Here is a 20,291-nt window from a genome sequence, read left to right as displayed (position 1 = left end):
GCTCACATGAGGCTACTGAGCCCTTGAAATGTGGCTAGTGCAACTAAAAAAATTTTACAGACCTTTAATTAATTTGCCACACAGAGTGAGTGGCTAACCACACTGGACAACAGTCTAATGGCTCTTATTAGTGGAATTGAACAGAGTAAGTACATGTAACCGTAAGAAAAGAATCCTCATTTCACCTATCAATGGGCTCAACTAAGCCCAAACCCTTTAATGTACACTCAAGGCCTTAAAATCTGGCCCCATTTGGCTATCTCCATCAGGTCACTTTGTCCTTCTATTATTCTTTGGGTTGACTATGACACTTGGCCATCTCCTACAAAGACCATGCATTTTTATATGTTCTTCGCTCTCGAGTGCTTTCTACCCTTAAGTTTTGTTTAGGCCTTTCCTTAGCTGGAAGAGCTTCACCCAGACTGCAGGCTTTCCAACTCTTATTTCAACGTTTGAAGGCTCAGCTTAACCAACACCTTCCATATAATGCCTCTACCTAATAACCGAATTCTCCCTTTGCATTCAGAGTACTATGCTTGTACTTATACTACTGATCTTAATTTTCTGTTTCTTTTATAAGTATATGAACTCTTTAAGAGGAGGAAGGTATCCTTTTTGTACCTTCCATAGAACCTAACGAAAATGTTTGCAAGTTATTTATTGAATGAGTAAGAATACTTCATTTTCCAATATTCAGATTGTATATGTTCTAGCTATTTAGAGCTTTAATTCCAGGGGTGATAATCTGACAGTATTCCAGACACTCAATTACTATATCAGGTGCTTTTCTGGGCCACTGTTGACCAGAGATAAGTTACTTTTGGTGACTTTAACTGTGTGTTACAGGAAGCTATCAAAAAGACTAATTTGTATTAGTTGTCTCAGCATTTTTATTGATAGTTATTTTAGAGTTTATTGAAGTCACTGAAGTTCTCAGATATTTTAAATATCAGCCAAGAACAAGTTATAAAGAGCATGAAGAGACAATGATTAGAGAAACTTATGAATTTAAGTTTAAAAAAAAAAAAAAACCGGGCCGGGCGCAGTGACTTATGTCTGTAATCCCAACACTTTGTGGGGCTGAGGTGGGTGGATCACTTGAGGTTAGGAGTTTGAGACGGGGTTTCACCATGTTGGTCAGGCTGATCTCGAACTCCTGACCTCATGATATGCCCACCTTGGCCTCCCAAAGTGCTGAGATTATAGGCATGAGCCACAGCGCCCAGCCATTAATCCCTTTAAGAACCTAATGTAAAGTGTCTCACCAGAAAAATCCAAGTAAAAAGTTTTCCAAATCAATTTCAGTGGAATTATGTCCCCACCCAAACCATCCATTTTCTATCAGTCTCAACAGAGATGTTTAAATTGTTTTTAAAGTTGATTTCAAATTAAACAGGGTAGGAGAACTATGATGTGAAGAAACTATTCCAATGTTCGGAAAATCTAATAAAAAGGGAACTGTCAGGCCAGGCACAGTGGTTCACACCTGTAATCCCAGCACTGTGGGAGGCCGAGGTGGGTGGATCATGAGGTCAGGAGATCGAGACCATCCTGGCTAACATGGTGAAATCCCGTTTCTACTAAAATACAAAAAATTAGCCAGGTGTGGCGGGCGCCTATAGTCCCAGTTTCTTGGGAGACTGAGGCAGGAGAATCGCTTGAACCCAGGAGGCAGACGTTGCAGTGAGCTGAGATCATGCCACTGCACTCCAGCCTGGGGTACAGAGCAAGACTCCATCTCAAAAAAAAAAAAAGTAACTGCTGGCAAAAGCATCATTGGTATTATTTGAAAACAATTAACAGGGATACAAAGACAAAGATATTTACATCTTTGACTTAGTAATTCGCCAGTAAATAGTCCATGAAACAAAAATAATCCAAAACACAAAAAAAGCCCTAGATGCAGTTAAGCAAAGAAATTTTAGAGCAGGCTGGGGGTGGTGATTCATGACTGTAATCCCAGCACTTACAGGGAGGCTGAGCGCGGGTGGATCACCTGAGGCCAGGAGTTTGAGACCAGCCTGGCCAAAATGGTGAGACCCCATCTCTACTAAAAATTAGCCGGGTGTGGTGTCATGCACCTGTAGTCCCAGGTACTTGGGAGGCTGAGGCAGGAGAATCGCTTGAAACCGAGAGGAAGAGGTTGCAATGAGCTGAGATCACAGCCATTGCACTCAAGCCTAAGTGACAGAGTAAGACTTTGTCTCAAAAAGAAAAAAAAAAATTTTAGAGCAGCTGGGCACGGTGGCTCACACCTATAATCCCAGCATGTTGGAAGGCTGAGATAGGAGGATCACTTGAGTCCAGGAGTTCGAAACCAGTCTAGGCAACATGTCGAGACCCCATCTCTACAAAAAAAAAAAAAAAAAAAAAAAAAAAAAAAAAACATAAAAAAAGGCCAGGAGCAGTGGCTCATGCCTGTAATCCCAATACTTTGGGAGGCTGAGACAGGCAGATCACATGAGGTCAGGAGTTCGAAATCAGCCTGGCCAACATGGTGAAATACTGTCTCTACTAAAAGTACAAAAATTAGCCAGGCATAGTGGCAGGCGCCTGTAATCCCAGGTACTTGGGAGGCTGAGACAGGAGAACTGCTTGAGCCCAGGAGGCAGACGTTGCAGTGAGCCAAGATCGCGATATTGCACTCCAGCCTGGGCAACAGAATGAGACCCACAACAAAACAAAAAAAAATTAGCAGGACATGATGGCCTAACTCCCTGCTACTCAGTAGGCTAGGGCAGGAGGATTACTTGAGCCTGTGAGGCAGAGGTTGCACTGAGCTAACATCGCACCAGCCAAGGCGACATAGTGAGATCCAGTCTCAAAAAAAAAAGACAAAAAAAGGAAAATTTCAGAGCAGCACTCTACATCAGAACTTTCTGAGATGATGGAAATAGTGTCACTAGTGACATGACTAAATACTTGGAATATGGCTAATATGACTGAGGAGCTGAGTTTTTAATTTTAATTATTACTATCATTATCATTATTATTATTATTATTATTATTATTATTATTTTTGAGAGGGAGTCTCATTCTCTCGCCCAGGCTAGAGTGTAGTGGCGCGATCTTAGCTCACTGCAACCTCTGCCTCCTGGGTTCAGGCGATTCTCTTGCTTCAGCCTCCTGAGTAGCTGGGATTACAGGTGCCCGCCACCACACCTGGCTAATTTTTAAATTTTATATTTTTGGTAGAGATGGGGTTTCACTATGTTGGCCAGGCTGGCCTTGAACTCCTTACCTCAGGTGATCTACCCGCCTCCCAAAGTGCTGGGATTACAGGTATGAGCCACCACACCCTGCCATTAATTTTAATTAATTTAAATTGCCACATGTTGCTATTGATTACCATACTAGACCCGCTTCAGAAAAAAAAGGAAGATGCTTCTGCTGTCATCACCCTTAAACCAGCCCTCCTCTTCCTGGTTAATCACTGCTTCTATCCTTCTGACCTCTTCTCTAGCACCCTTTCTGAATTGAGGTCCTGTAAAAGAATTTAGTTCGATTAAAAAACAACAACAACAACAACTATCTGGGCAGGGTGTGATGACTCATGCCTGTAATTCCAGCACTTTGGGAGGCTGAGGCAGAAGGATTGCTTGATCCCAGGAGAGCAGCCTAGGCAACATAGTGAGACCATGTCTCTACAAAATAATTAAAAAATTAGCCAGGTATAATGGCACATGTCTGTAATCCCAGCTACTTGGGAGGATGAGGTAGGAGAAGAGCTGGAGCTTGGGAGGTTGAGGCTGCAGTGAGCCATGATCATACCACTGTACTCCAGCCTCGGCAACACAGTGAGACCCTGTCTCAAAAAACCAACCAACCAAACAAAAAAACCCTGAGTTATTACTTTTTCAATTACTCCAAGGATAGTATAGAGGTGAAACCATTCCAGGTACATTGCACAGAAGATAAACCATTATATCCAATGGATTCCTTAGGGCTTTAGGGCTTCTCTTACAAACCAGTTCTAGTGGCTTCCACATTAGCAGCAACAGGATGAGGGGAGAAATAGACAAGTATTGATATTCATATGAACAATGTGCAAAGTGGGGGTATGCATGCTTATAATTGCCAGTATAGCTACTGGGGCTACTCCCGCTATTTTAATTATAAACTTAATAATTTACTACAAAACTGTATCTAGAAAGTCACACAAGCTTCTGTCTACTTAGATAAACAAAGCAGTTACAGATGAGAGACTTTTTTTTTTCTTTTTGAGACACAGTCTCGCTCTGTTGCCCAGGCTAGAGTGCAGTGGCAAGATCTCAGCTCACTGCAATATCCACCTCCCAGGTTCAAGTGATCCTCTTGCCTCAGCCTCCCGCGTAGCTGGGATTACAGGCACATGCCACCACACCAAGCTAATTTTTGTATTTTTAGTAGAAACGAGATTTCACCACGTTGGCCAGGCTGGTCTTGAACTCCTGGCCACAAGTGATCCGCCTGCCTTGGCCTCCCAAATTGCTGGGATTTCAGGCATGAGCCACCATGTCCTGCATGTCCGAAATATTAAATGCCCCACCAGCACCATCTTAACTTGCTTATTTTATAGTTCCGCAGTTTCACCATTTTCCTACAGTAACAAACTACTTCCTGAATAATTTGTAATTTTTCTCTACCTAAAATTGAAATTTCTTTTTTTTTTTTTTGAGATGGAGTCTTGTTCTGTCGCCCAGGCTAGAATGCAATGACACGATCTCAGCTCACTGCAACCTCCACCTCCCAGGTTCAGGCGATTCTCCTCCCTCAGCCAGCTAAATGATTAAAAACAGTTAACTATAGGACATTAAAACATAGTAATCCAATAATAGTAGTAACCATGCCTGTAATTCCAGCACTTTGGAAAGCCAAGGTGGGAAGATCGCTTGAGCCCAGCCTGGGCAACATAGTGAGGCCCTGTAAGTAAGTAACATAAGTATATATGTAAATAAATGAGACACTGTCTGTTGTACTTACTTCTGTATAACATTTTGTAAGCTCAACATCATACCCAGTTCTCCTTTCATCTTTTCTCTGTTTGCACGGCATTCTGCCAAGTATCGAAGAGCCTACAGCAGAAACAGTAATAAGTTAATTCGTCTGTCCAGACTATTCAAAATTGAAACTACTACCAACTTATTGCAAGAAAATTTAAAAAAAAGAGAAAATAGGTTTTTGTTTTTAGAATAAAATCCTTTAAATGTGATGATTCAGAATTATTCCCTAAGGAAGAAATGATCCTTTGAGCTGTAACAGCTGATCTACTCTTTGAAATGAAGGTTCCTAACTTATTCACAAGTCTCAAAAAAATTAAAAAAAAAAAAAAAAGATGGGTACTGGGTGGCTCACGCCTGTAATCCCAGCATTTTGGGAGGCTAAGGCAGGTGGATCACTTGAGGTCAGGAATTTGAGACCAGCCTGGCAAAAACAAAACCCTGTTTCTACTAAAAATACAAAAATTAGCTGGGCATGATGGCACGCATCCCAGCGACTCGGGAGGCTGAGGCAGAAGAATGGCTTGAACCCAGGAGGCGGAGGTTGCAGTGAATCGAGATGGCACCACTGCACTCCAGCCTGGGTGACAGAGCAAGACTGCATCTCAAAAAAAAACCACCATCCATATCAAAGACATCGTAATTATTTGCTGAAAATCACTAATAAAGTTCCAGAAGAAGCCAGAAAAAGGCATTATATAAGAGAAGAACAAGAATTACGGCAGTTTTCTTATTAGAAACCATACATGCCAGAAAACAATACAGCAAAATCTTTTTTTTCTTTTTTTTTGTGTGTGTGATGGGGTTTTTGTTCTTTCACCCAGGCTGGAGTGAAGTGGCACAAACTCGACCTACCACAACCTCCGCCCCCCAGGTCCAAGGGATTTTCTTGCCTTAGCCTCCTGCTGGGATTATAGGCGCCGGCCGCCACGCTTGGCTAATTTTTGTATTTTTAGTGGAGATGGGTTTTCGCCATGTTGATCAGGCTGATCTCCAACTCCTGACCTTAGGTGATCCACCCGCCTCCACCTCCCAAAGTGCTGGGATTACAGGCATGAGTCACCACACCCAGCTGAGACCCTGTTTCAAAACAAAAACAAACACAAAACCCAAACAATAAAAATGAATCTATGTTGGGGAATAAAGAACACCAGAAACATAGAAATGAAGGTAAATATAAAAGACCTTTTTTTGCTAGGCATGGTGGCTCACACCTGTAATCCCAGTACTTTGGGAAGCTGAGGCGGGCAGATCACATGAGCTCAGGAGTCAAGACCAGCCTGGCCAACATGGCAAAACCCCGTCTCTACTAAAAGTACAAAAATTAGCCAGGCATGCTATGTGCACCTGTAATCTCAGCTGCTAGGGAGGCTGAGGCAGAAGAATCACTTGAACCTGGGAAGCAGAGGTTGCAGTGAGCTGCGATTGTGCCAATGCACTCCAGCCTGGGCGACAGAGTAAGACTCCATCTCAAAAAAAAAAGACATTTTTAAATTTTAATCTCTTTAAAAGATAATTGACTGTTTAAAGCAAAATATATACACTGTAGGTTTTAAACATATGTAGAAGTAAAATGTATGACAAAAATAGCACAAAAGATGGGAGGAAGAAATGGAAATATACTCTTGTGTGATTCTTACACTACATGTTAAGGGTAGGATTCATTTACAGGTAGGCTGTCATAAGTTAAAGATGCATATTGTAAAACCTACAGCAACCACTAAATAAAATAAAAACAAAAGTGTACACTAATAAGCTAACAGTGACAAAAAAATGAAATCATAAAAACAAAACAACACACCTGATGGCCAGGCGTGGTGGCTCACACCTATAATCTCAACACTTTGAGAGGCCAGGACGGGCAGATTGCCTGAGGTCATGAGTTCGAGACTAGCTTGGCCAACATGGTGAAAAACCGTCTCTACTAAAAATAAAAATTAGCCACGTGTGATGGTGCGGGTCTGTAATTCTAGTTATTCAGACGGCTGAGGGAGAAGAATCGCTTGAACCCAGGAGGCAGAGGTTGCAGTGAGCCAAGATCACACCATTGCTTTCCAGCCTGGGCGGCAAGAGCAAAACTCTGTCTCAAAAACAGAAAAGACAACAACAAAAAAATCTTTTCTTCAGCATCTTGGGAACTTTCACCCATTGATCCTTCTCCTTAGTTCAGTCCCTCCATGACTTTATACTTCCCTTCCTTATTCAGCCTAGTACCTACTGTATATCATTTCAAACAATCCTGCCAAGACCCTAAACTCCCTTGCACAATCATTCTGCCCAACTTAACCTGGCCAAGTAACAACTCTGCGCAAATCCAACTACTTGGCTCTCCGAGCCTACAGCAGGCCTGAACCATACTGATTCAGTATTACCAAACTAATCAGCCCCTCAACACTGCTGAACAACTTTATCATTAGCAAATCTTTCCTATTTTCTGCAATTATGAGAGCCTTCCCCTCAAACCTCTCCCATTCTAGTAGCCCTTGCCCTCTGAATTTAGACATGTTCTAGTCTATTAAAAAAAAAAAAAAAAAAAAAGACTTCCTTTAGCCCCAAGTCCCTATCTATAGACCAACCCTCTCTTTCTTCTCATCCTTATTGCATTTCTTATTGAAATAGAAACCAGACTGGGGCTGTGCCATTTTCCCATTTGTTACTACTGTTCTCTTATACCAATGTCTTTTTTTGACTGCTAAACTTCATTCTGTAAAGGCAAAATAGAAAAACTTTTCCAAAAGGAAAAGCCTATATGCCTTCCATACAAACTTATGAAATTAGACTAAATGGGGAATTTATCATGAGTCCTTAAGTAAAGGACAATAGATAAAATTTAAGTAATATTAATTTCCCATAACATTAATTTTAACAACTTTTTTTTTTTAATGGAGTTTCGCTCTTGTTGCCCAGGCTGGAGTGCAACGGCACAATCTTGGCTCACTGCAACCTCTGCCTCCTGGATTCAAGGGATTCTCCTGCCTCAGCCTCCTGAGTAGCTGGGATTTCAGGCACCCACCACCACGCCCGGCTAATTTTTTTGTATTTTTAGAGACGGGGTTTCACCACGTTGGCCAAGCTAGTGTCGAACTCCTGACCTCAGGTGATCCACCCACCTCGGCCTCCCAAAGTGCTGGGATTACAGGCGTGAGCCACCATACTTGGCCCTACTTATATGCAAAATACATAGGCATTTTTGCCAGAATAGACAAATATAAACATACAAAAAGTAGATTAATAGTTTGCTTAGGGATAGGGAGTTGGGGGGTCTGGGAAGCAATAGGTAAAAAGTTGTGGTGGGCCAGGCACAGTGGCTCACATCTGTAATCTAAGCAGTTTGAGAGGTCAAGGTAGAAGAATCACTTGAGGCCAGGAGTTTGAGACCAGCCTAGTTAACACAGCTACATCCTATCACTACTTAAAAAAAAAAAAAAAGTAGTTACAAAAAATAAATAAAAATAAAAAGTTGTGGTGATGGTGACACAACTCTGAATATACTAGCACTACTTAATTGTATACTTTAAATGAGTGAATTGTATGATGCTGTGTGCTTACATCTTAAAAAGCTGTTATAAAATAAAAACAAAATAAGTGCCTCTTTGGGTGTCTATGTGTATGATATGATCCAATCCTCAAGACTGTTAAATGGAAAGGAAGTGGTAGAACATTCCATGCATGGAGTATGCGACAGTTTGTATTAAAGAATAAAAATAGGGCCAGGCATGGTGACTCACAGCTGTAATCCCAACATTTTGGAAGGTAAAAGTGAAAGGATCACTTGAGCCCAGGAGTTTGAGACCAGCCTGGCCAACATAGCGAAATCCTATCTCTACAAAAATATCAAAAATTTGCCTGGCATGGTGGTATGTGCCTATCATCCCAGCTACTCAGGAGGCTGAGGTGGGGGAGGATGGTTTAAATCCAGGAGGGGGAGACTGCAGTGAACTAAGATCCTGCCACATTGTACTCCAGGCCTGGATGACACAGGGAGACTCTGTCTCAAAAAAACAAACAAACAAAAGAATAAAAACAATGTAGCATGTTACTACTGGTGTAAACAGACCACACATACATATGTTTGTACATACATAAATACAAACTATTAATTGCTTTCAGTTTTTTTACCATGTCATCTAGCACTTTTTCCAAATTCTCTCCTTAATTGCAAAAATAAAACAGAGATTGAAATTACTAAAGGTAACTTACAAGCAAAGCAGAGTGGACGACTGGAGGGTTGGGATGGTCCATAAATAAAATAAGGCCAGGCAGACATCCCTGATCCTGGACGATGGCTCTTCTGTTTAATGGATCTGCTGCTAGATCCCGTAACTGGTTAACTACCGATAGAGCATCAGGCTCTTCACTCATGGTGGAGGTGGAAGAATTCATCTTCTATGCCATGCACACGAATAAAATCTTAAATTCTGTAGAAAAGGTTTGCAGAATTAGTTCCAGGTTGCTGAGGTATATTATGGCACTTGTGAAATAACCAGGATTACAACACGTTTAGAAAGAATCAGGTAACTACAAATAAATCACACAAAAACTTAGAAATCAGCAACTCTACAGTTTGAGAAAAGTAAAATGAACATAAGATGACTGAAAAAACTTGGGTGCGCAATATTTAAAGAACATATGTTAACCTCTATATTCCCACAAATTACTTTTTAGCATACATATTTTAACAATAAAGTCACAATAAAGATCTCTATAGTTCAAGCTTGTAACCTTTGCTATCCTTCTAAAACTGTTAACATTGCCAGTGCTTTTTTTCCTCTAGACTATTTCTACCCCTAAAACTAGTGCCTGAGGGAAGAGTGGCTAGCTTATAGCTTGCTTATTCATCAATGAACAAAAACCTAGCATACTCTGTCTACAAAGAATAAAATGCCCTTGGAAAACAGAGGCAGAAGTCTGTAAATCAAGAAGACAGGAAAGGTATTTAGCCTGTGGCTCAGGCCAGTAGTGTGAAAGATCACAGTGAATCTAGACTGAATCTAAACACATCTGTTCATCTGATTATGCCATATTCTACTGCCTAACAGAAAAGAATAGGGAAGAATGAAACAGAATTTGACGTAATTCACTTGCCAGATGAGGAGACAGTCATAGAGAAGTTCAATAATTTGCCCCACATAACAAAATCTAGTTAGCATAGAACTGGCCTAAAATATTACTTATTATTTCCTAAACTCGTCAGCAGTCTTGCCACTTTGCATACTTCGTTTTCGTTGTTTGTTTTTTTCTGAGACAGAGTCTCATTCTATCACACGGGCTGGAGTGCAGTGGCGCAACCTCAGCTCACTACCATCTCTGCCTCCCGGTTCAAGCAATTCTCCTGCCTCAGCCTCCTAAGTAGCTAGGATTACGTACACAGACCACCATGCCTGGCTTTTTTTTTTTGTATTTTTAGTAGAGACTAGGTTTCACCATGTTGGTTAGGCTGGTCTCAAACTCCTGACCTCAAATGATCTGCCCACCTCAGCCTCCCAAAATGCTGGGATTACAGGCATGAGCCACAGTGTCTGGCCTCATGCCTCATACTTTCGTTTTAAAATGAGCATTTCGGCCGGGCACAGTAGCTCATGCCTGTAATCCCAGCACTTTGGAAGGCTGAGGCAGGCAGATCTCCTGAGGTCAGGAGTTCGAGATCAGCCTGGCTGACATGGTGAAACCCCATCTCTATTAAAAATACAAAATGAGCTGGGCGTGGTGGCACGCGCCTGTAATCCTAGCTACTCGGGAGGCTGAGGCAGGAGAATTGATTGAACACAGGAGGGAGAGGTTGCAATGAGCCGAGATCACGCCATTGCAGGAGCAAAACTCTGTCTCAAAAAAAAAAAAAAATTCAGCATATCGGCTGGGCACAGTGGCTCACGCCTGTAATCCCAGCACTTTGGGAGGCCGAGGTGGGTGGATCACCTGAGGTCAGGAGTTTCAGACCAGCCTGGTCAACACGGTGAAACCCTGTCTCTACTAAAAATACAAAAATTAGCCAGGCGTGGTGACATGCGCCTGTAATCCCAGCCACTCAGGAGGCTGAGGCAGGGGAATCACTTGAATCCGGGAGGCAGAGGTTGCAGTGAGCCGAGATTGCACCACTGCACTCCAGCCTGGGCGACATGGCAAGACTCCGTCTCTAAAAAAAAACAAATAAATAGACCAGATTAGCCAAGATGGTGTAGGTTCATCTCTAGTAGAAACACAACAATTAGCCAGAAGTGGTGGCATGCGCCTGTAGTCCCAGCAACTCAGAAGCCTGAGATAGGAGAACAGCTGGAACCCAGGAGGCAGTGAGCCAAGATTGCACCACTGCACTCCAGCCTGGGCAACAGAGCGAGACTCTTGTCTCAAAAAAATAAATAAAGTCAGCATATCTTTTTCCCATAAAAGTAAACAGGGTATTGTAGAAAATGCAACATGCTGGACATATGAAGAATCAAAAAGTCAAGAAATGATCTTCATATATGCAGCAAATTAAAAATAGTAACTTCAATTAACTTACATAGTATATTCCTTATTAGTAAGAATGTAAAAGTGTAAATACTTTCCATAAATTAATGAGTTTAATGTTAACATCAGTAACAATGCCAACTGTCAGGGCAACAGGGACAAGATTATTCTGTAAGTCCACAAAGATTACTGAAGTTATCTGAAGGAAAAAGGTAATAAGGCAAAACTGGCCTTACCATGTATTGAAATACACAAAGCTATAAGCAATAGTGCTAACTGGGGGAAAGTGGAGAGATAAAGATACTTCCTCCCAGAAAGTTATTTATGCATTTGATATAAGGAAGAAGGATCAACTGAGTCAGACCCAGGCCCCATCACTGGGTAACTTTGTGATTTTAGGAAAATCCCTTAAACTCTTGTCTCAGTTTCTTCATCTCTAAAATGGGGTCAATTATAGCAGCTACCAAATAGCGTTACTCTCCAGATGAAATGACAATACACATAAACACCATACATACTAGTGCCTGGCACACAATAAATGCTCAATAAAGTTATATCATGTCAAAAATCAATAAAAAATAGTAAGATTATTCAATAAATGGCATTGGAATAACTTCTTAGCAATTTTAAAACCACTGCTAAGATCCTTAACTCATACCACATGGCCAAAAAATATATTTAGTGTTAAAATACACTAATAATTTTAATTTGCAGGTCAGGAGTTTGAGACCAGCCTGGTCAACATGGTGAAACCCTGTCTCTACTAAAAATACAAAAAGCAGCTGAGCATGGTGGCGGGCGCCTGTAATCCCAGCAACTCAGGAGGCTGAGGCAGGGAGAACTGATTGAACCAGGGAAGCGGAGGTTACAGTGAGCCGAGCAGATGCAAAAATAAAAAACTCAGAGAAAAGACGGCTTCAGTAGGACAGTATTTGGCAAGTAATTTTCTCAAAAGGAAAATAGGTACTACTGCAATTTTTTAAAAATCAAGACACAAGAAAAAGCCACACACTGAACACACAGCAATACAACTAAGGGATTTGACAGCATTTTGCCTCTTAGGTGTCTCTATTATCATATTATCAGCATCCTGAATATCCCCATTTACCAACCAGCTTACCCATAAGCTTTTTTTTTTTTTCTTCTTTTTTTTCTTTTGAGACAGTCTTACTCCATTACCCAGGCTAGAAGGAGTGCAGTGGCACAATCTCGGTTCACTGCAACCTCGGCCTCCCGGGTTCAAGCGATTCTCCTGCCTCAGCCTCCTGAGTAGCTGGGATTACAGGTGCACGCCACTATGCCTGGGTAATTTTTATATTTTTAGTACAGACAGGGTTTCACCACGTTGGTCAGGCTGGTCTCAAACTCCTGACCTCAGGTGATTCACCCACCTTGGCCTCCCAAAGTGCTTGGATCACAGGTGTGAGCCATGGTGCCCGGCCACCCATAAGCTTTAAGTGCTGTTACTAGCACAAATTCTTTCCAAAATAGAACCTGCAGAACCAATCATTGGCATAAAGACCCAAGAGGCAAGTCAGAGCTAAAGAACCAGATACACAATCCAGCAATCCCACTTCTGGGTATTTACCCACAAGACTGGAAATCAATTTGTCTAATAGATGTCTGCCCTCCCATGTTTATTACAGCAACATTCACAGCAGCCAAGTTATGGAATCAACATGAGTATCCATCAACAGATGAATGGGTAAAGAAAATGTGGTACACTGGCTGGGCGCAGTGGCTCACGCCTGTAATCCCAGCACTTTGGGAGGCCAAGGCAAGCAGATCATAAGGTCAGGAGTTTGAGACCACCCTGGTCAACATGGTGAAACCCCGTCTCTACTAAAAATACAAAAATAGCTGAACATAGTGGTGGGCGCCTGTAATCCCAGCTACTCAGGAGGCTGAGGCAGGGAGAACTGATTGAACCAGGGAAGCGGAGGTTGCAGTGAGCTGAGATCGCGCCATTGCACTACAGCCTGGGTGACAGGACGAGACTCTAACTCAAAAAAAAAAAAAAGAAAGAAAATGTGATGTACATACACAATGACACAATGGAATACTATTTAGCCTTCAAAAAGAAGGAAATTCTGTCACTTATGACAACATGGACAGAACTGGAGAACATTAAATGAAGTACTAAATGAACTAAAGTAGGCACAGAAAGAGAAATGCTGCATGTTGTTGCTTAACTGTTGAAACTAAAACAACACAACTCAGCAGCAGAGAATAGAATGGTGCTAAGAGGCTGGGGGATAGGCAAAATGAGGAGATGACGATCAAAGGATACAAAGTTGTAGTAGGAATAAGTGAGGGTTTTTTGACATCTATTGCACAACATGGTGAATATAGTTAATAATACTGTATTCTGGATGGGCGCGGTGGCTCATGCCTGTAATCCCAGCACTTTGGGAGACTGAGGCAGGCGGATCATAAGGTCAGGAGGTCAAGACCAGCCTGACCAACATGGTGAAACTCCGTCTCTACTAAAAGTACAAAAATTAGCTGGATGTGGTGGCGGGCGCCCGTAATCCCTGCTACTCGGGAGGCTGAAGCAGGAGAATCGCTTAAATCTGGGAGACAGAAGTTACAGTGAGCCAAGATCGTACCACTGTACTCCAGCCTGGGCAACAGAGTGAGACTCCGTCTCAAAAAAAAAAAAAAAAAAAAAACAAAACAAAATAGTGTATTCCAGGTTTTAAAAAGGCTATGATGACTTATGCCTGTAATGCCAGCACTTTGGGAGGACAAGGTGAGTGGATCACCTGAAGTCAGGAGTTTGAGACCAGCCTGACCAATATGGTGAAATGTCATCTCTACTAAAAATACAAAAATTAATCGGGCGTGGTGGCGTAAACCTGGAATCCCAGCTACTCAGGAGGCTGAGGCCAAAGAACTGCTTGAACTTGGGAGGTGGAGGTTGCAGTGAGCCGAGATCGTGCCACTGCACTCCAGCCTGGGCAATAAAGGTAGACTCCGTCTCAAAACCAAAACAGAGAAGAATTGTTGTAAATTTCAAGTGGTCTCACCATAAAAAATAAGTATGAGGTGACAGATGTTAACTAGCTTGATTTAATTGCTCCACTTTATATTCATGAATCATAACATCATTTTGTACCCCATAAATATATACAACTATAAATTACCAATTTACAATAAAATTTTTTACAATCAATCAGGGAAAAAAGAACCAAACACTCTGAATGTTGGCCTTTTGCATACAATGCTGGCCTTGAAACTGGAGAGTTCCATTCTCATTCAAGGAGCCATTAGATAACTATTCAGTAGGAACTATACTGAAAAAAAGTTAAATAGTTTTACTCTTCTTTTGGGATGAACAAAAATCAAAACAACTAAAACTTCCAATCTTTGGCAGGGTGCAGTGGCTCATGCCTGTAATCCCAACACTTTGGGAGGCCAAGGTGGGCCGATCACCTGAGGTCAGGAGTTTGCAACCAGCCTGGCCAGCATGGTGAAACTCTGTCTCTACTAAAAATACAAAAATTAGCTGGGCATGGTGACAGGCGCCTGTAATCTCAGCTATTTGGGAAGCTGAGGCAGGAGAATCGCTTGAACCCGGGAGGCAGAGGTTGCAGTGAGCTGAGATAGCGCCATTGCACTCCAACCTGGGCAACAGCGTGAGACTCCATCAAAAAAAATAAAATAAAATAAAATAAAATAAAATAAAATAAAATAAAATAAACAACAACAAAAAAAACCTTCCAATCTTCAAATAGCACTGATAAGGAGTGGCTCAAATCAGCATCTGCACAGGATCCATCAAAGACCTTAGCTAATGCAGCTGGTGCTCTATATCCACAGATTTCAAATCCTGAGAATACTGTACAATATTTTTGATTCATGCTTGGTTGAATCTGACAATGTCATGGGTTTACTGTATAACAGAGGCAGAAGCTGTGGTCACTGCATTTCCCATGGCATTTAAAGGAAGGCAAGAAAACCTGACAGAAGCTGTGATTTGTCCCTCAAATTACAAGGGTTTTATGTAAAACTTCAGGAGAGAACTCCTCACAGTTAAGACTCATTTTTCTTACTTTAATATTCTTGATGATAGCAAGTCACTCTGACATCCATTTCTAACTACCACATTGCTCGAATTTTTTTTTTTTTTTTTTTTTTTTGACAGGGTCTCACTGTCACCCAGGCTGGACGGGCATGGCACAATTTTGGCTTATCGCAACCTCCGCCTCTCAGGTACAAGTGATTCTCCTGCCTCAGCCTCCCAAGTAGCTGGGACTACAAGTGCCTGTCACCATGCCTGGCTAATTTTTGATTTTTAGTAGAGACAGGGTTTTGCCATATTGGCCAGGCTGGTCTTGAACTCCTGACCTCAGGTGATCTGCCCTCCTTGGCCTCCCAAAGTGTTGGGATTACAGGCGTGAGCCACCGTGCCTGGCCATTGCTTAAATTCTGTTAAATGATCAATATTTCTGTGGATTGCAGAGTTCACAAAGCAGATTTTATGAGATAGCAATAGAACAGTTAGGAAATTGAAAACAGATAAACAAAAGTTACAACTCTAACCCCAATTCATGTATTAGATACATATTATGTTTCTGTGTTAATTTTATCAACTTCACACAAACACTCAAGCTGTTTGATAAAACGTCTGCCTTTGCTGGGTGCAGTCACTCGGGAGGCTGAAGCAGGACGACTACTTGAGGCCAGAGTTCAAGGCTGCAGTGTGCTATGATCTTGCCTGTGAACAGCCACTTTACCACAGCATGGCCAACATAGCAAGACCCTGTCTCTTAAAAAAAAAAAAAAGTCTATCTTCATAGGTTGGAAAAAATGATTTTAAATGAATATTTCAGGATTCAGTCTATCCTACCCACTATATGCCCAATTTGGCAAAGTGCAAAATAATTATTATTTTATTTTGAGATAGGGTCTCGTTCTGTTGCCCAGGCTGGATGGCAGTGGCAGAGCCACTAAAACTTTATGCTGGTGTATAAAGGCATGTCTTTCAAACATGGCTATGAACATATGAATAGAACGCTAAGCTCTAAAACTCTGTAAGATGGCCAGGTGCCATGGCTCAGGCTGGTAATCCAAGCACTTTGGGAGAGGGCCAGTGGGGTGGATCGTTTGAGCCCAGAAGTTCAAGACCAGTCTGGGTAACATGGCAAAACCCCATCTCTACTAAAATACAAAACTGAGGTGGGAGGATCACCTGAGCCTGGGGATTCGACAGAGTGAGCTGCAGCCTCCACCTCCCAGGCTCAAGCTATCCTCCCACCTCAGTCTCCTGAGTAGCTGAGACTATAGGCATATGCCACCCGAGTAGCTGAGACTATAGGCATATGCCACCATAACCAGTTAATTTCTGTATTTTTTTGTAGAGACAGGGTTTCGCTGTGTTGCCTGGGCAGGTCTCAAACTCCTGGGCTCAAGCAATCTGTGCACCTCAGGTTCCCAAAGTGCTAGGATTACAGGCATAAGCCACTGCACTGGCCAAAAGAATTGGTTTTTTGCTTTTTTTTTTTAATCGAGACAGAGTCTCACTCTGTCACCCAGGCAGTACAGTGGTATGATCCTAGCTCACTGTAACCTCTGCTGCCCAGGTTCAAGCTATTCTCATGCCTCACCCTCCCAAGTATCTGGGACTACAGGCATGCACCACCACGTCCAGCTAATTTTTATATTTTTTAGTAGAGAGGGGGTTTTGCCACGTTGGTCAGGCTGGTCTCAAATTCCTGACTTCAGGTGATCCACCCACCTTAGCCTCCCAAAGTGCTGGGATTACAGGCATGAGAAGAATTATTAAATAATCTGAAATATACTGACCTGAGCAATTTTATAGTAACCAATAAACCATAAGGTAAGTTTAAAAAAAAAAACAAAAACCTTCCTATCTTCTTCTACAATGAGTACTGCATTAAGTTCAAAAGAAAATAAGTTTTTCTCTAGTTGTGTTTTATCTAAAATGCTAACACCAAGAAGTGGGGACCTGAACAGAATAAACTGGGATTACTGTTAAAATGCAAAGACCTAGGCTCTATCCCCATCCTAAATAGGAGTATTTGGAGAGAGAGCCCAATACTCATTTTAATAAACATACCACGTAATTTCTGCTGCCAAAACAAAGAGCCACTAAAACTTTATGTTGGTGTATAAATGCATCTCTTTTAAACATGGCTATGAACATATGAATGAAACGCTAAGCTCTAAAACTCTGTGAGATGGCCCGGTGCCATGGCCCAGGCCGGTAATCCAAGCACTTCGGGAGGCCCAGGGGGTGGATCTCTTGAGCCTAGGAGTTCAAGACCAGCCTGGGAAACATGGCAAAACCCCATCTCTACTAAAAATACAAAAGCTGAGGTGGCAGGATCACCTGAGCCTGGGAGCTCCAGAGTCACAGCTCACCTCAAAATATTAAAATTTGGGAGGCCCAGACGGGCGGATCACGAGGTCAGGAGATTGCGACCATCCTGGCTCACACGGTAAAACCCCATCTCTACTAAAAATACAAAAAATTAGCCGGGCGTGATGGCGGGTGCCTGCAGTCCCAGCTATTCGAGAGGTTGGGTCAGGAGAACGGCGTGAAACCGGGGGGCGGAACTTGCAGTGAGCCGAGATTGCGGCACTGCACTCCAGCCTGGGCAACAGAGCGAGATTCCGTCTCAAAATAATAATAATAATAATAATAATAATAAACTCTACAAGAGGCCGGGCACGTGGCTCACGCCTGTAATCTCAGCACTTCGGGAGGCCAAGGCCTCTGCTACTCCAGACGTTGAGGCAGGAGAATCGCTTGAACCCGGGAGGCAGACGTTGCAGTGAACCGAGATCGCGCCACTGATCCAGCCTGAGCCACAGAGCGATACTCCGTCTCAAAAAAATAAAAATAAAAATAAAGGCCATAGCCTCACTAACAAATGATGAAAATGTGAAAAAACTTTTTATACCTTTACTTTCTCTTTTGTTTAGTTCAACTTGGACAAACAAATCATTCTATGACAAAGAATACTCCTCATCCTTTAATGAGCACTCTGGTAACTTAAAGGTTCCTGTTAAAAAGCAAATACTGATTCAGTAGGTGGGAGAGTCTGAGATTCTGCATTTCCAACAAGCTTCCAGGTGAGGCCTATACTACTTGTCACACTTTGAGAAGCAAGCAGTTAGATGATACATGTGAGACACCTGTAGTTAGGCAGATGCCTGAAAGATTTTTCCGTCTCGTACAGTACAGTCAAGATTCACCATTCAATTCAAAGATTTAATTCTCACATGCTAAGAGCTGCAGAGGGAATACGTTTAACCTAAATCCTTATTCAGTTAGGTGGGCTTTGATAAAAATAACATAAGCGTTGAGATTAAATCTGACTTTCCCCTTACTCGAAGAGTTAACTGTAACTTTGAGACGTTAAGTTCTCAGAGCCTCAGTTATCTCACGTAACAATCCTCAGCGGTTATCAGATTAAAGTAAGAACGCGAAATGGTAAAATCAAACACCAGCAACTACCAAACCAGAATATTACTTGCTCATGTGGGGACATCTGTCCCGCCAGGTGTTGGAGGTACCTTCTTCATCGCCCTAACACTTCAGTGCACTAAGTATCACCAAAGGAGTTTCTAACTTCACGAGTACCTACCCCCGCCCTCCCAAAATACAGTCTTAAATATAAAAATGGGAATACTGGTCTCTCTTGAATTAAGCCTAACACAACTATGTCTTTCCGCTCTTAGGAGACATGCAGGTGCACAAAACTAACAGAGTTACCAAAGAATAACCTGGGGAGATGAAAAAATGAGATGACACCCATCAATAATGCTGGGGTTAGTAAAAGTCGGATGTGAGGGGGACAGAGAAGTGAGCAAATCTAACAGATTCACGGGACACGTGGAGGTAGAGCGTGCTAAAGCGCCTCACTGGGACGCACTACTGGATCTGACAAGAGGCAGACGGGGCGCCCCTCCCAGGCAGATTCGCTGCCTCGGTGCAGGGGCCGCTTCCCGCGGCCTTCCCGGCTCCACTGCTTTGTCTGCCGCCCGTGGACCCCACATACCGCTCCAGAGCTTTAGGAGTCCAGAGCCTGCCGCACCATCAGGGCCACACCTACGGATGAGGTAGAGACCCAGGCGGCGCGGAGCGAGCCCTTGGGTTCGCAGCCCCGGCCGCCGCGATCGCAAACAAACTGGACTAACTCAGGAACCCAAAGAGCCAAGGCGCCGGCGGGCAAAGGCTCTGCAGACTCTTCCCAGGTGACCTGACGCCTCTGTCGCTTTTGCCCTTCTATTGGCTGCTAATGAGTCCAACGTGAGGATAAAGTATCCAATCAGTGAAGGTCTTTTTAGAGTGAAGCGCTCATAGGTGGTTTAGGGAAATACACTAAGTGTTCGAGGAACGGATCCAATGAGGACCCAGGAACACTATATTGGCCCTAACTACTCGCCGTCCACCAAGCCCTAACCGAAGAAATTTGATTCCGGCTGGGAAACTGTCGCACTTTGACAACTTCAATTCCCAGCCTTCTGGGGCCGGTAGGACTTAACCGGTACTGCATTCGGTAATTCAAATTGAGTATTTCTTCTTTAGCAACTCTTGCAATTCTAATAAAGGCAATACCTAATATTTTATTCGGTTCTGTGAGTCTTAATTCATAATTTTTTTTTGTTTTGTGTTTTACTGTGGACGTTAGCACTACATTAGGCATTCCTTGGATTTTCGTTTATTTCTTCTTGGTGTCCACTGTCTCCCTAGCAGCTTGAAAGACGCAAAGTACAGTTTTCGTTTAAGTAGTAATTTATTTTGGAGAAGAAGTTTTCTTTTTTTTTTTTTTTTTGGTAAGGAATTTATGATCAGAATCTTCTCAAATTCGTATTTTAAAATATCTTCTATGT

At 42.4% G+C, this 20,291-nt stretch overlaps 1 protein-coding gene across 2 annotated transcripts in view; it reads right to left on the bottom strand.

Moving 5' to 3' along the window:
- ARMC1 (armadillo repeat containing 1) overlaps positions 1–19,673 on the bottom strand; it is a 31,579-nt gene extending 11,906 nt beyond the window's left edge. The window contains exons 1-3 of one of the 2 annotated variants that reach the window (XM_017870791.1): positions 19,457–19,673; positions 9,180–9,397; positions 4,963–5,054 (exon numbers count right to left, since the gene is read on the bottom strand). In XM_017870791.1, the coding sequence (XP_017726280.1) occupies positions 4,963–5,054; positions 9,180–9,362 (275 nt within the window). In that variant the 5' untranslated portion in view covers positions 9,363–9,397; positions 19,457–19,673. Of the gene's footprint in view, positions 1–4,962; positions 5,055–9,179; positions 9,398–19,456 lie in introns of those variants that run through there. The other variant, XM_017870792.1, reaches the window with a different exon arrangement.
- Positions 19,674–20,291: the final 618 nt, after the last annotated feature.

This window comes from Rhinopithecus bieti, unplaced genomic scaffold (genome assembly GCF_001698545.2).
Source record: "Rhinopithecus bieti isolate Rb0 unplaced genomic scaffold, ASM169854v2 scaffold_5022, whole genome shotgun sequence".
In the NCBI taxonomy this organism is placed as follows: domain Eukaryota; kingdom Metazoa; phylum Chordata; class Mammalia; order Primates; family Cercopithecidae; genus Rhinopithecus; species Rhinopithecus bieti.
The sequence above is the reverse complement of the archived record's forward strand: the minus strand, read 5'-3'. Positions and strand labels throughout refer to the sequence as shown.